The 14,239-nt window shown below is 34.8% G+C and overlaps 2 protein-coding genes across 2 annotated transcripts; one reads left to right on the top strand and one right to left on the bottom strand.

Moving 5' to 3' along the window:
* The first annotated feature begins 222 nt into the window (after positions 1-222).
* On the top strand, positions 223-1,447 carry LOC132282263 (putative F-box protein At5g62060). Its single transcript, XM_059783870.1, has 2 exons — positions 223-562; positions 720-1,447. Exons 1-2 carry the CDS (start codon positions 223-225, stop codon positions 1,445-1,447), a joined length of 1,068 nt encoding a protein of 355 aa, XP_059639853.1.
* A 3,205-nt stretch (positions 1,448-4,652) lies between these two features.
* LOC132283432 (glycosyltransferase family 92 protein RCOM_0530710) lies at positions 4,653-11,905 on the bottom strand. Its single transcript, XM_059785377.1, is given in 8 exon segments — positions 4,653-5,512; positions 5,617-5,691; positions 5,788-5,837; positions 5,946-6,100; positions 6,193-6,278; positions 6,351-6,611; positions 9,746-11,273; positions 11,550-11,905. Coding segments are annotated over 8 exon segments (2,760 nt in total). The 5' UTR covers positions 11,668-11,905; the 3' UTR covers positions 4,653-5,025.
* Positions 11,906-14,239: the final 2,334 nt, after the last annotated feature.

The raw sequence follows: 14,239 nt of genomic DNA, 5'->3' as shown, positions 1-14,239 counted from the left end.
TGCGTATATTAATCTAGATGTTTGAAAGCGAAAAAAGACAGAAAAACATAGATCGAGATTGGCAACGGATGATTCAATATTCCTGTACCAAAGGAATCCTGTGAGTTTCTATCGTCCTCCTTAATCAATTTCCTGTTTTTGTTATATTTTTCTCAGTATTTTTATTTCAATTGAAATAAGGCTTTGATTTTCAATTAATATAGGGAGGGGGTAGGTGGGTAAATGGCGAGTTGTAATAAAATATTTCTTCATGAGGATGTGATGATTGAGATTCTCTCAAGGCTGCCGGTGAAATCAGTGATTAGGGCCGGAGCCGTATGCAAAAATTGGTACTCTATCATCAAAGACCCTAGTTTTGTTACTAGGCACTTGAACAACCATCACACCAACAGTAACAGTGGCCGTCTTTTCATTCGTGGTCGTAACGATGTGAATCACATTTATTTCTCATTGTTCCCTGATGAAACACTCGCCTGTACGATTCAGGATGTGGTGGTGGTGTTGGATATTCCCACCTATATAGAGGTTGTTGCCAGTCCCTACAATGGCATATTGTGCCTGTGTACCAATCTCCATCCTTCCAATCGCTTTGCTTTGTGGAATCCCGCAATCAGAGAATTTAGGTCCTCCCCGTACTGCCTCGTAACCATCCACCTAATGTGATGACTTGGACTGAAACATTTGGATTTGGTTTGGATCCCATTACTAATGATTACAAGGTGGTTTGGATTTGGAACACTACGAAGGAGGATGCTCCATATCGGTTTGGTCCTTCCAGGTTGCTGTGTATACCTTATCTACTGATTCCTGGAGATATCTTGATCATGTTGCTCTGCCTTATCATGGCATTCACACCCCTCTGTCTAACACATGCATTAATGGGGTATATCACTGGCTTGCAACTCAGAGTTGTGAAGATTGTTATTTCATCCTTTCATTTGACATGGGCAATGAATTGTTTCATGATATACCAGTACATATTCCAACTTCAAAACATTGCTACTCCCCACCTCCTCTTCTATCCTACAATAACTCCCTTGCTCTGATATGTTATGATCTTTCTAATCCAACTTTTGACATATGGGTGATGATGGAAGATGATGGGTGTTGGACCAAACATTTTACCGTTGAAATGAATACAGAATTCTGGTTCTTCCTTGGGTTTTGGAAGAACAATCAGCTTATTATCCAAACTGATGTAGACGGTCATGTGGCCTTATATGATCCACAGACGCGTGAAATTAAGGATTTTGGATCCAAGAATTGGTATGCGTCCTTCGTCTATAGGGACAGTCTGGTCGCAATCAGGGGCAAAGATGGGTTTCTAAAACAAGATTACATGTCTGATGCAGATCAAATTTGTAACTTTTCTAAAACAGTTGAAGTTGAAAGGTCAGACTTTCCTGATGATGAGGATTTTGATATTTTTCGTTTATTTCTCATCTAGTAAAGTTGAATGGCATGCTATTTTATCATTCTTGTTTATTGGTGATGAACCAAATTTTATTGCTTTATTCCTTTTGTCTTATCAGTTGTTCTATTATAAGCATTTGAAACTATTAACTTTTATTAGCTGATCACAATTTCTTTTGATTTGTATTCTCGTTATTACTTGTCTTGATTCCTTCCTTCGTGTTAATCGTTGATTCCTCCCTTTTTTTATGATACATTGTGAAAATATCATCATCACATGATCAATCACACAAACATATATAAAGATAATAATCATACATATCGACACACAATATGTGAATAATAAAGAACCCATTAAAGAAAATTTTATCTGTATACAAATATTTTTGGCTCAATCAAACATAAAGTGTACTTATTCAACATGTGGAGGATTTCTTATATTAGTAGAGGTATTGGTTGTACATATATGGTCATGCGTATGTGATATTTATGGATGATTTTTATTTTTAAAAAAACTGTTGCAAGGTAACAAACTAGTGAAGAAAGTTGCATGTCAGTCACTTAAGAATGCTAGGCCATTGCCACGTTTAAATTTTGCATTTTTTTCAGTAAATATTTGAATACTTTTTAAGCATTGTCTGGCATCAAGCCTACAACAGACAATGAGTTCTGTAAAGATCTATTCATTCAGGTCAATTGTGTAACCTAATACAATTTCTACAAGATTGTAATATTTCTTATATAGGCTTTTATAGATTGAAACAGTCAATTTTCACGTGCACCTATACTAGTACTAGGAAAAAGATAACATAAATTTTAATTTTAAGAGCAAATTGCCACCAAAAAAAAAAACCTAGACTATTTGAAATTGGCACAAGACCTCCCTTACCTAACAATTGACCTAAACTCCCTTTAAGTATATAATTTATACAATTTTGAGACCAACATCAGGCACCATCATAAAGTAATATGAGCTTTTTTCCAAGTGGCATGAGATATTAACAACTTAAAGTTGGTTCGAGTGCCTTGTCAATGCATTCTTGTTATGTTTTAAGTGTCATACATTAGTGTAAGATGTTTACAAGGAGCTATAGAAATTTACCATGAGACTTTCTTTGAGAACAAACACTTAAAACCACTGTTATGAGGTGATGACATGACGACCATATGTTTGTGTCTTGCTAGCTCCTTTGGCTCTGCTATTCAGAACTTGCTCGATCTCATCCTTTTTGAATATGCAGATGCCCGTTTGTAATTCTTTTGTTCAGCTTTTGTCCTTATGGATTTTGTGCAGCTTCAACTCCAGTGCTCAAACAAGCAGATCGAACTGGTGGGAAATTGTTCTCTATTGTTTTGTTTTGACATTTGGACTGAGAGGAACACTAGAGTGATATCTACATCACCTTCTACCTTAGCACAGAGGTTTTGGATCTCTTATGCAACTATCGTTTCAACAAATTGGTCATGTATTCTAGTACCAAATGGTGATTTAAGGGACTGACCTAACTTCTCACATTCAAAAACAAACTTACTTTTGATCTAAAGCTCAACTTATCACCACCACGTACATATAGTTCTTAGGCCCATTTTTTTATTCTTTATTTTTGCCTTTCACATTTGCTTTTATATATATACCCTGCCATAAATTGAAGCTCAATTTCAACCTCTCATACACAAAATAAATGATGACCGCACAGTTGCACAACATTCATCTGGACGCCAGTGTTTTAGAGTTTAGAAACTACTATATTCTTTTCATTGTTGGCTATTCAAGTGTATTACTAAGCATAATGAGGATATGTTTCACAGTTTCTGGATGTTTTTCTTTTGGATATTTTTCTTATTTACCAAAGCAGTAGGAACTTTCACTTGTTTAAATTCAGATGTACCTTTTTTTATTCAAGAACAAACATCATACAATCACAAATATATTCCACTATAGTGAAAAAAAAAAATAAACTATTACAAAAGAAAGAACGGATGAGAATTTATTACGAGAGAAAGCAATCATCAGACTAAGAAAAACCCAATCGCCCCATGACCTCTCTGAACCAGCAGTTCCACCCCCTCTGCCTTTATAACAAAAAACATCACAACAGCAGCACAAAAAGCTAATAAAAGAAAGACAGGAAAAATGGTAACACTACGGTTGAGCAAGCAAATAGTGTGGAGATGAACCAGTGAGGGGAGAAGGCAGCAGCAGCAGCAGAGGTGCTGCCACCACCTTCACCGCTAGTAACAGATGGAGCAGGTGCAGGTACAGGTGCATGTGCCCCTTCACATATGCCCATCAACACCATCACCACAAAGACAATGCACATTGAGGCAAATGGAGCCAAGGGCTTTCCACTTGCCATCTTCGACATTATACACACACAATGAATAATGTCATTAATTCCAACTGTTAAGCTTTATACCAGTACTGGAATGAAAAGAGGCCGCAACTTGGGTAGTTAACATGGGGTTATCAACTGCCCAAGTCTTCCTTAATCAACCATTTTATATACTGCACATGGCATTGTACGAGTGGTTGATTTAGTCAAACTTACCGGGCAATTAGGTTCCAACTGAGTGTTTATTTGTATGGAATTAGCATGGAAACAATATCTGATTAAAACAATACCAAGGAAACAGTCTAAACATGTTAGCGAGTCATTGTCATCTATTAAACAACCGAGTGTTTGACAGTATCATAGAAATAAATTTCTACTGAGCTCTATTCAAAACTCATCTGTCAAAATGTTTCTTACATCTATATAGACCTTCATTATTAATCAATGCTGGCCTGCTACTCACAAGCTATATATATACTAATTGTGAGAATAAATTAATTAGATCCAGCTCGTGGTTGGTTAAAGCTGAGATGAGCTTTGACCTTTCTAATACATAAATAATCTAAGGTCAACCTGTTAAATAAGAACATGCTGTTCGTGATTAACTTGACGATTATGCAGGAAAAAACAAAGGCACTCACAGGATTATACAATTAGTCCGTCAATCCCAAACTTTCATCTTAAGACACTATCTTGGCATCAACTATTATAACATTATGATCGATACAATTAGGTGAGCTTTTGTAAGCTGGCCTCTTAATTTTAACCAGTATCTCTGAAGTCAATTGATGTAGAAGTGACAACTACCACGAAATATTTTAACAAGGTTAGAGCTTCAAAATATGTTTAAGAATTGCTGTTGAAATTTAGTACATTTCTCTTGTAATATAGTACGAGCAATAGCCATTGACTTCTGCTTGATAGTGGCATGCCTCTAAACCCAAACGGTTTTCACAAATCAGTCGGAAGCTGTTTCAGAGCCTTGATTTGTCTCTCTCTCTGTTCCAAAGTCTTCATAGAAATGAAAATGTTACTTTATAAATCCTTAACAGATTTCAATCTAATCCAAATGAAAAAAAGAATACATTTTTTTAAAAAAAGAGCATTTAAATCACTTGGTAGGATTACCCTTATGTATACACTTAACAGACTTTAGGAAATATTTGATAATTTCCACAAGAATTAAAAAAATGAAGATGACATAGTCATGGAACCAAAAGCTGAACAGAGTAGATGACTTTCCTCGGAGCATCGCAGAAACTGAAATGCGTGCATTAGACTATGTTGGACGGCCTCTAAGGCGAATATTAATGGCTCTAGATGCCATTGCTCTCAAGTTTGCTCTGGCCAAAGGAACAGAGCTTCTATATGATGATGGCTCATCTGATACCCTAAAAGCATCCATAAACTCTTCTCTCTGCAATCTCAAAGCCAATGCAGCATCCTCATCTTGAATTGGCACCCCTCTTCTCCTCCTCATCACATCCAAATCTCTTCTGCTCGATATTTCAGACGAAGGCTGGACACTTCTATTCCTCGTATTATGATTATTAACTCTTTCCAGGCTCCGACCCTCGGCCTCTGAACTACCTAAGGCTTGAATACTCCGGCTACGGACATTATAATTGCTAGCTCTTGTCGGGCTTCGACGCTTGGCTTCTCGACTATTTAAGGCTCCAGATGCCTTCCTTGCTTCGACCTCCTGGGGAAACAGCAGCTGTATTGTGTTCCATAGAACCGTGTTCACTGTGCAAGACCTTCCATTGCTGCAAAATTCAAATAAAAATTTAGTGACCTCAATATTCAATGAAATAAAGCTGCTCTTGTATAATATTTGCTGATTAGCTTAATGTCAGAGCTATATATATACCTAATTAGCTGCCTACACTTTGGGCATCGCTTGCCACACTTGTCAGCCGCGGATCGCAAACATTTCTTGCAAAAACTACACATTGGAAGAGAATATATCACTCAAAATCAATTCATCAAATATCTGACTAACTTGGAATATATGAAATTTAAATTTTCATTTTAATTTTACCTGTGTCCACAAGTAGTAGTACTAGGTTCAAAGCAAATTTCCAAACAAATCTGCCAAATATATCAAACCTAATTAAAATTAAGGAAAACCCAAAACCCATTTTTCTTTGATCCATAAAATAGGAAATATAATATCAAGAACAACCAAAATTTTCTCACCGCACAAGAAAGCTCCTCACGAAGTCGATCCAAGCATGGGATACTCGAACTCAAGGAAGAAACACCTGAGCTTTGTGCAGTGGATTTATCATCTTCTATTTTCTTCTCTTCATTCTCATTATTAATTTTCAATTCTGGCTTCTTGTTTTCACTCTCTGTCCATCATTAACACCAAAGAAATCAAATCAACAAAGCACCCAATAACCAATTCGATCCCCTAATAAATAATAAAAGATAAAATCAAAACCTTCTCTTGCAATTGTTTCATCTTCATCAAGGTTGAGAACAGCCACAGGTATCGAAACAGGACTCCTCCTCTGAGCCCTTCGTTTCCTGAAACACCCAATAAATATGCTTGAGAACAAAAACTCTTACGCGTATACAAGTCTATATATGTGTGTGTACCTTCTTGAATTTGTGGGTGGGGTCTTGAACAGCGGATCAGAGCGTTTCTTTTGCTTGAACTCTCTATCGGGTGTGTCTTCAACAACAAGACTGGCGATTAGAAGCGCCTCTTCATCCCAACCGGCCATTGCAGCCACGGATTTGAATCTAGGGCTGAACATGCTGTCAACTTTTTCGCCATTTCCTGTTCGATCTGCTTGTTTTGGAGCGTCTTTTGATTTGGGGGGGCTCTGTTTTGGTTCTTCACTCACCATTTTTGGGTTTTTTTTGGAATTGGTTATTTGTGAGAAGAAAACCCTTTTGTTTTCGGTAGAAGAACAAACTAAGAAATTTGTTTGGCTTAACGGTCTTATTTTTTGAATAGGGTTTGTAGTTTTGGTAAAGTTAGACATAACGGCTATAATTTCGGGGGCTTATGGAGAAAGCTTAGTGTCAATATGCAGATCTTTAGGACCGTGTACAACACAATCTACCACCGTCCACCCGTTGATACATTGCATGATGATGATGGTTGGAATCGTACACTAAACCATTTGATTTTGATGGGGAGATATAATGAATTATTATTTTTTTTATTTTTCATTTTTGGTTAAAACTGTCATCAGCCTTAAATTTTTTTAGAAATACTTAATGAATTATTTTTTAAAGAGAATTTGAGGTGAACAAGTAATTAGAGCCCGTTTGGGATTAATTTTCTACTTTTTAAAAGTATTTTTATTTTAAAAAATTGCATTTAAATGTATTTGATAACCATTATATAAAAATAAAATGATATGATTTTTTGTGTTTAGTATAAAATTCTAAAAAGAAAAGAAAGAGCGTGGGAAGATCTGGAGTGATATATTAAATTTTTTATTTTTATTTTCTCACACTGTTAAAGTTTGATGAGAAGGGAGAAAATAAAAGAAAATACTAACATTTTTAATAAAATTTTATTAATATTATATTTGTATTTATTTTTTAATAGAGACAACTTATGAAAAATTTGTATGATTGTAAATTCATTAAAACTGTTAATTTTTTTTTTCTTTATTAATCAACCAAACACAATATGCAATTAATAATTTAATACGATACTCTTTCTTTTTTTTCTTTTTTCTCTGATAACTAATATTATTATTAATTTCTTTTTTATTCTACTATACCAAACACAGGCTACATGATTTTGTATGAACAAATAAAAAATTTGAACTTTGATTTCGAAAAAGTTTGGAAGGGTTTAGTTGATCAAGAAGAGATTGAAGTTAAAAAATGAGGGTGGTTTTTTTTTTTTTTTTTTTTTTTTTTTTCTCTTTCTTCATTGGCAAGAAATTAACTCACACACCCACTTTGCTTCTTTGAAAGTTCGATATTCACCGTCCATTTTGATAAATAGAGGGAAGATAACATTGGGCCACAAAATCCTTGATAAAATGAGGGTTAGTTAATAAACCACCTTTATTACATTGCAAATGATGATAGTTGTCTCTATCCATGATTTTTTCCTTAAATTTAATACTTTCAACAATTAACTCTAAATAGATTAAGCGTTTGTTCAATTAAGTATTTGATAACATAATTTGAATATCACTAAAAAAGGTAAATACAACTTAAAATGTAATAAAATTTAACAATGCTGAACACTGAAAATTTAATAAAATAAAATAATTAATTTTTTAATTAAAACTTAAAAACGTTTCCACTTAAAATTCAGCTCTTAAAATTTTCAGTACTTATTCTTCAGTTTTATCAAAACATTTTAGATTGCAAAGCACAACTTAAAATGTAATAAAATTTAACAATGCTGAACGCTGAAAATTTAATAAAATAAAATAATTAATTTTTTAATTAAAACTTAAAAATGTTTTCACTTAAAATTCAGCTCTTAAAATTTTTCACTCATCAAAACATCTTAGATTGCAAATGTTTTTTCACTCATCAAAACAATTTATTTACCACTTAGACATACTTAACAATTAAATCCCCAGAATGGATTACTAGACAAATAACTCTAAATATCATATTCTTAGATTGCAAATGTTTTCATTCATCAAAACAATTTATTTACCGCTTAGATTGCAAATGTTTTCATTCATCAAAACAATTTATTTACCACTTAGACATACTTAACAATTAAATCCCCAGAATGGATTAGTAGACAAATAACTCTAAATATTATTACTTTTTTAATATATTTGGCATCATCTATTCGACGCCTTAAATTTAAAATAGAAAAAAAATTAATACAAATTTTAAATTGAACTTTTTCAGAACTCAAATTCAAGGCACAAATAAACTTTTTCAACGTAACATTTGAATTTTTAAACTGGACCCATGCTTTCTCATCACTCCACATAAAAATAAAAAAAAATCAACGGTAGAAAAGTAAAATAAATTTAAAAATTTAAATGATTGCTGCCAAATTTTGTCAAACCACTACCCACATCAATCCCTCTCCCTACTGCAGATCAAGGCACCGAATACCGATCACTTTCAAGTTTTTGGTACAAGTAACATCAACCTAAGACTTTTTTTTTCACTGTTCTATTTCCTGTGACTACTTTTTAATTTTTTTTATTTCAATGTGGAGTCATACTTGATGAATGGAGGCTTTGAGTCTTTCTAAATTTGCATGATGAGAGTCTTCACTAAATTTGCAATGGAGCACTTTGAGTCTTTCAAAATTTGCACGTGACATTAATTTCAAAACTCTAATTTTATAAAAATCTTAAATTAATTTTTTTTTTTATTTTTTTATTTCAATGTGGAGCTAGCATCATATTTGATGAATGGAGCACTTTGAGTCTTTCTAAATTTGCATGATGACAGTCTTCACTAAATTTGCAATGGAGCACTTTGAGTCTTTCAAAATTTGCCCGATGACAGTCTTCACTAAATTTGCCCAACCTTACACATGAGGTAATTAAAAAGAATAACAAGTCTAAAATCATTGGACTTTATAGAATTTTAATTTCAAAATTCTAATTTCATAAAAATCTTAAATTAAGTAAAAAATAATAATAAATTTAATAATTCTGAAACATTAATACAACTCCCATCTTAGACAGATAATTAAGTTGTGCTGCTTAAAATTACATATATTTAGGTTTTGAACCTGAAGACAAAGAGAACAGAAGATTTATGCACAAAAATATTGTAGTATGCACACAGCACACAGCACACAGCAATTTCTCTTTTTTGATAATTATATTTTTTTATATTCATCAAGTATATCTAAAAAAAAAAAAAAATCTGTCAACTAATTCACACGTCTCTACATCCTACACATTATCAATATAGAAGAAAAATAATAATAAGAAAAAAAGAAAAAAAAAATCCATCAGTAATAAAAATAAATTTCCCACCAGGCTTCTCCTTGTTTTCTTATTTTATCAATTGAAAAATGTATCTTTGTTGCTCGCTCATCCTAATGCTCTTGCCACGGTAAAATGTGGGTTTGGTGGTAGGCAAACATGTGGAGAACCCTGTCCCTCAGGCCGGTGTCCATGACCTCACAAAACCGGGTTGACCAGTCTGGTGGTTCCACTGCTTGAGTCCCCAAACCCGGGGCTCGATCCTTAGACCCTACATTTTCCTCTTCTTGCCAATCAACCACATATGTAGCTACCCTCCTATAGAATTTCTCTTTGAACACTTGCCATACTTGATACTTATAGTGATTTATCACCAACACATTTGCATCCATATTTGCATACTCAAAACCAGCCCTTAAGTGAAAATGGTGCACCAAATTCACCAATGTTGAGTTCAATGCCTCAGGCCTCACTATACTCTTGTGCCTCTCGAACCCCCTCATCCGACACGTGTACCCGACCATCACACCATGTTCCGGGGGCCGTGTGAGGCCCGATGGGCCAAAGCTGTGGCACGAGGCCCGTAATTCGCCTACCTCGCTCGACTGATTCCTAAGAACATTGTGCAATGGCAATCCTGTAGGCAAATGTAGGAACTCATCTACATCAACAAATCCAACCCATTCACAACAGTCCCTAGCCCGTAGGGCACAGTGGGCAAACCCGGCTTCTTGGGTCTTGATCCAAGGCCACACATGCCGGGTAATATTGAAATTCGCATTGTCTAATGACTCTATCACATTATCAGGGTCGTCGTTGCTATTATTGTCGTAGATGAACCAACGTTGGACCCCGATCTGGGCATGGTACATGACCCATTCCCGCAAGAACCGTGCCTGATTGAGCACCATTGTGCATATGCACATTTCGTGTTGCTTCTGGGCTGATGGTTCGGCCTCCAAGAGACGCTCGGGCCGGGCTATTGAATGCAATATGCCTTTACCAATCACCCTGACAGAGACTTTGATGGAATTACTATTGACCTTTTGTGGGCCATTCAATATACTCAGAGGGGTTCTGCACCGTAGGATCTCTTGGGCGATCGATAAGACGTCCGATCGTAATAATAATCTGGGTCTCCTGAAATCCCAGCCGTACACGCACTCGTATTTTGACGGGTCGTAGACTCTTCCGGGCCGTAGATTGAGGCCTTTCGCGAAGACAATCGTGGTATTGTCGCGGTCAATCATAGCTTCATAAACCAACGAGTCCCAACGGTGTGTGGGACCTGCCAGTAGCAGACCGTTCGATTTCAAGGCAACGGAAGCAGTTAAGCCACGTGGCTGAAGCGGACACCGTACGATCTGGTGGTCGAGATACTCACCGTCGATAGACAGCGGTGAGAGCTTTAAACGAGGTTCAGACGAATTGGGTGGAGTGTAAACACAGTCGATGTCATCCTTGGAAATTAATGGAGTCGACGGAGGGTATTTCAGGAACAGCAGTGCCTGGTCCGGAAATAATACCGTTTCCCGAACCGAGATAGTAGTCGGAGTCTCCGGAGACTCGCCGGAGATGACATTCATCGCCGAAGTTTGCCATGACGAGACCAGTTTCGGACGAAACGATTCTGTTCGAATTTAAGAATATAATTAATTATTGAATGCAGTGGAAGAACGGAATTTCAATATGTCCTAGAATATAGGAATCAGATTATGCGTAATTTCAAAATTCGAAGAAGACCCAGAAAAAGAAACAATCTAAAAACCGAGAATAAAGGAACAATTTACAAGAAATTAAAAAAACGAAGCATGAAAAGTAGATTAAAGTGCAAAAAAATAAGGAAATTAAGAGGGAAAATTTCTATTTGAGTAGAAAATGAAAGGGGGTTTACGGTCATAGTTACCTCTGAAGACGAGACGTATAGTGGAGAAAGTGAAACCGTAGAAGAAGACTGCGAAGAGGATGACCCAGAAGATGTTGGCCCATGGTACAACCGTAGAACGTCTTCTACGATCTCTCATGGCGTTAGAGCCCACGATCCGATCGTAGTAACCACCCAGAAACGGTCTGGTTCTTGGCTTTCATGAGAGCTTCTCTTATACGTCTTCCGTACTGTAGACCTCTGTGGAAAAAAGTTTGGAGAGAGAAATAACTAAAGAAAGAAGAGTTAGAGAGAGAGTGACAGGGGCTGTTGATATCGTCTTTGATGGAGGATGGAGAGAGAGGGAGAGAAGAGACGGCTTCACATATCAGTTTTACACCGTTGGTGTCGTTTTCTATGCTGATCCCATTATCAACGAGTAATATTTACCATGCACCTTCGTCACATCGGATCATTTAACCACAAACCGTCAAGTTTTAGCAATGTTTTTTTTGTACTGAATCGACACGTATGGGTAAATGTGGGGACTAAAAGTCTAGAGGGTCCCACCTAACCTCATCCATGAATCATAAAATTGAGAAAAGATTTACGGAGTATTTCTATACAATTCTAAAATGTTTGGTAAGTTATGCGTTTAATCGCGAAGCTGAATGGTTAGAAGTTCAGTCTTAGTTTGCAATTACGTGGATTCATGAACGATGTGACGAGGCTATATTTGTTCAAAATAAATTTTATTTTTTATTTGTTTGAATGTAAAATATTTTTTAAAAAATGTTTTTTTTTTTTTTTTTTTTCGGATGACATTGTTTGATGAATTTAATTTAAATCTTAAATTAGATTTGTACCAAACATCAAAAACTAAAAAATAAAATTCTAAAAAAAAATATTTTACATTCCTAAATCACTATAAACAAACATGCTACTAAGTTGAATTGGATTCATCAATCCAACAAATGGTTAAAAAATAATAATCTCTCTAAATATGAAAATCTAGGGTGTGAATTGATGTAATTTATTTTGCTAACTGAATTGATTTTTTTTTTTTTTTTTAGAGATAATAATTTAATTACTATTAATCATGTCCTAGGCTCTTTATAAAACTACAATGACTGAATGGTTGAAGTGTTTATGTGGTGGCCTTGATGGCGGGTGTGTCATGGGTGGGTGGGAGGCACTAACAGATTGTCACACTGGCAAACTATGAGTGTACAATCGCATATCGTCTAGGTAAGAAAAATGTAACGTACTTATATATGGTGGTGTTATTTTTAATTGGTATAAAACCTTTTGAAGTAAAGTTCAAGAGTATAATCGTGCAGGCTTAGGCCGAGGACGTTGGGTCATAAAAGAGGGGTGATTGTGGCGACCTTGTGGACGGGTATATTGTGGTAAGTGCAAGACACTAACAGGCTACCACATTGACGAGCACAAATAAATTGCTTATAAATTGTGATGTTATCTTTAATTAGTACCAGACATTTTAAAATAAAATTCAAAAATACAATCGTGTGCGTTCAAATTCAAAATGAATAATATTACACGATGTGATAGGTTGAATCGTTATATTTTTATTAACAAATGAAGAACATTTAGTAGATTAAGCATTTTAGTACACAACCTCAATCCTTGAAAAAGTCTTCTCATGGGATGAATTGAGACACTTGAGCAATGATTGGGTTTCACACTAGGACCTACCATAAGAGAAATGAAAATTAAAAAAGTTATTTCCCTAAATAAAATATTCCACCCGTTCTAAAATTGGATAAATTTAAAAATCAATCTTAATAATACAACAAAAAATTTTCAAAGAGTCATTACCATAAAAAATTAAAATTTTCAAACACCTCACATTTTTTGAAATATCTAATAACATATTAAAAGTCTTTTAACCGATTAAAAATATTCGGTTAAATTTTTATTTTTTTTTGCCTATTCCTTGACTTTAAAATCATTTTTCAATAAATATTTTTTCAAATACATATCAAATTGTAAGTGCTTTTGATGATGCAACAACTGGACCTAATAAGAAAGCAAATGCATTATGTATCACAAATGAAGCCCTTATAAACATATTTATCTGCGATGTTATTATTTCATTTATGGTAACAAATGTGTTTACCTGCAATGATCCCATCAGCAGTAATGCAAATTAATTGAGTTAGATTGAAGTGGGGATGTTGAAAGATTCCAAACACCCAAACAAGCCTTTACTCATGTTTTTACCTTTTCTTTTTTGTTTTGTATCCTTAATCATTATGAAGAAGTTACATTTAATATTGTATTTATATAACAATACAACTTCCAATCGTCAAAGCTACACCAACTCGAAACCGACCTCAAGAATATATATATAACCTGTAATTCAGTGACAATGTTGTCTGAAATATTTTAATAAAAATATAATTAAATTATTATTAACAGTAGTTTCATTGTCAACATCATATCATTTTTTAATTAATATATTAATTTTATCAAAAAAAATCCGTTATATTCTAAGTGTCTATATACAGTGGTCTCTCTGTCTCTTTCTTCTAACAAACTATGGTCTCTCTAGCTATCTCTTTCTTCTTACAAACTATGTTCTTCCACTGCGCGCGCGCACACACACACATGTCAATTTGTGTGCGTGTATTCCTCTTATTTTAGCAATGAGATAACGACATGCTAAGAGTGTTTGGGTTGCACGTGAGAAATAAAATTAATTTCAAAGT

This window comes from Cornus florida, unplaced genomic scaffold (assembly GCF_030987335.1).
Source record: "Cornus florida cultivar Cherokee Brave unplaced genomic scaffold, ASM3098733v1 CherokeeBrave_3.0.0_Hap2_Chr11, whole genome shotgun sequence".
Lineage (NCBI taxonomy): Eukaryota > Viridiplantae > Streptophyta > Magnoliopsida > Cornales > Cornaceae > Cornus > Cornus florida.
The sequence above is the reverse complement of the archived record's forward strand: the minus strand, read 5'-3'. Positions and strand labels throughout refer to the sequence as shown.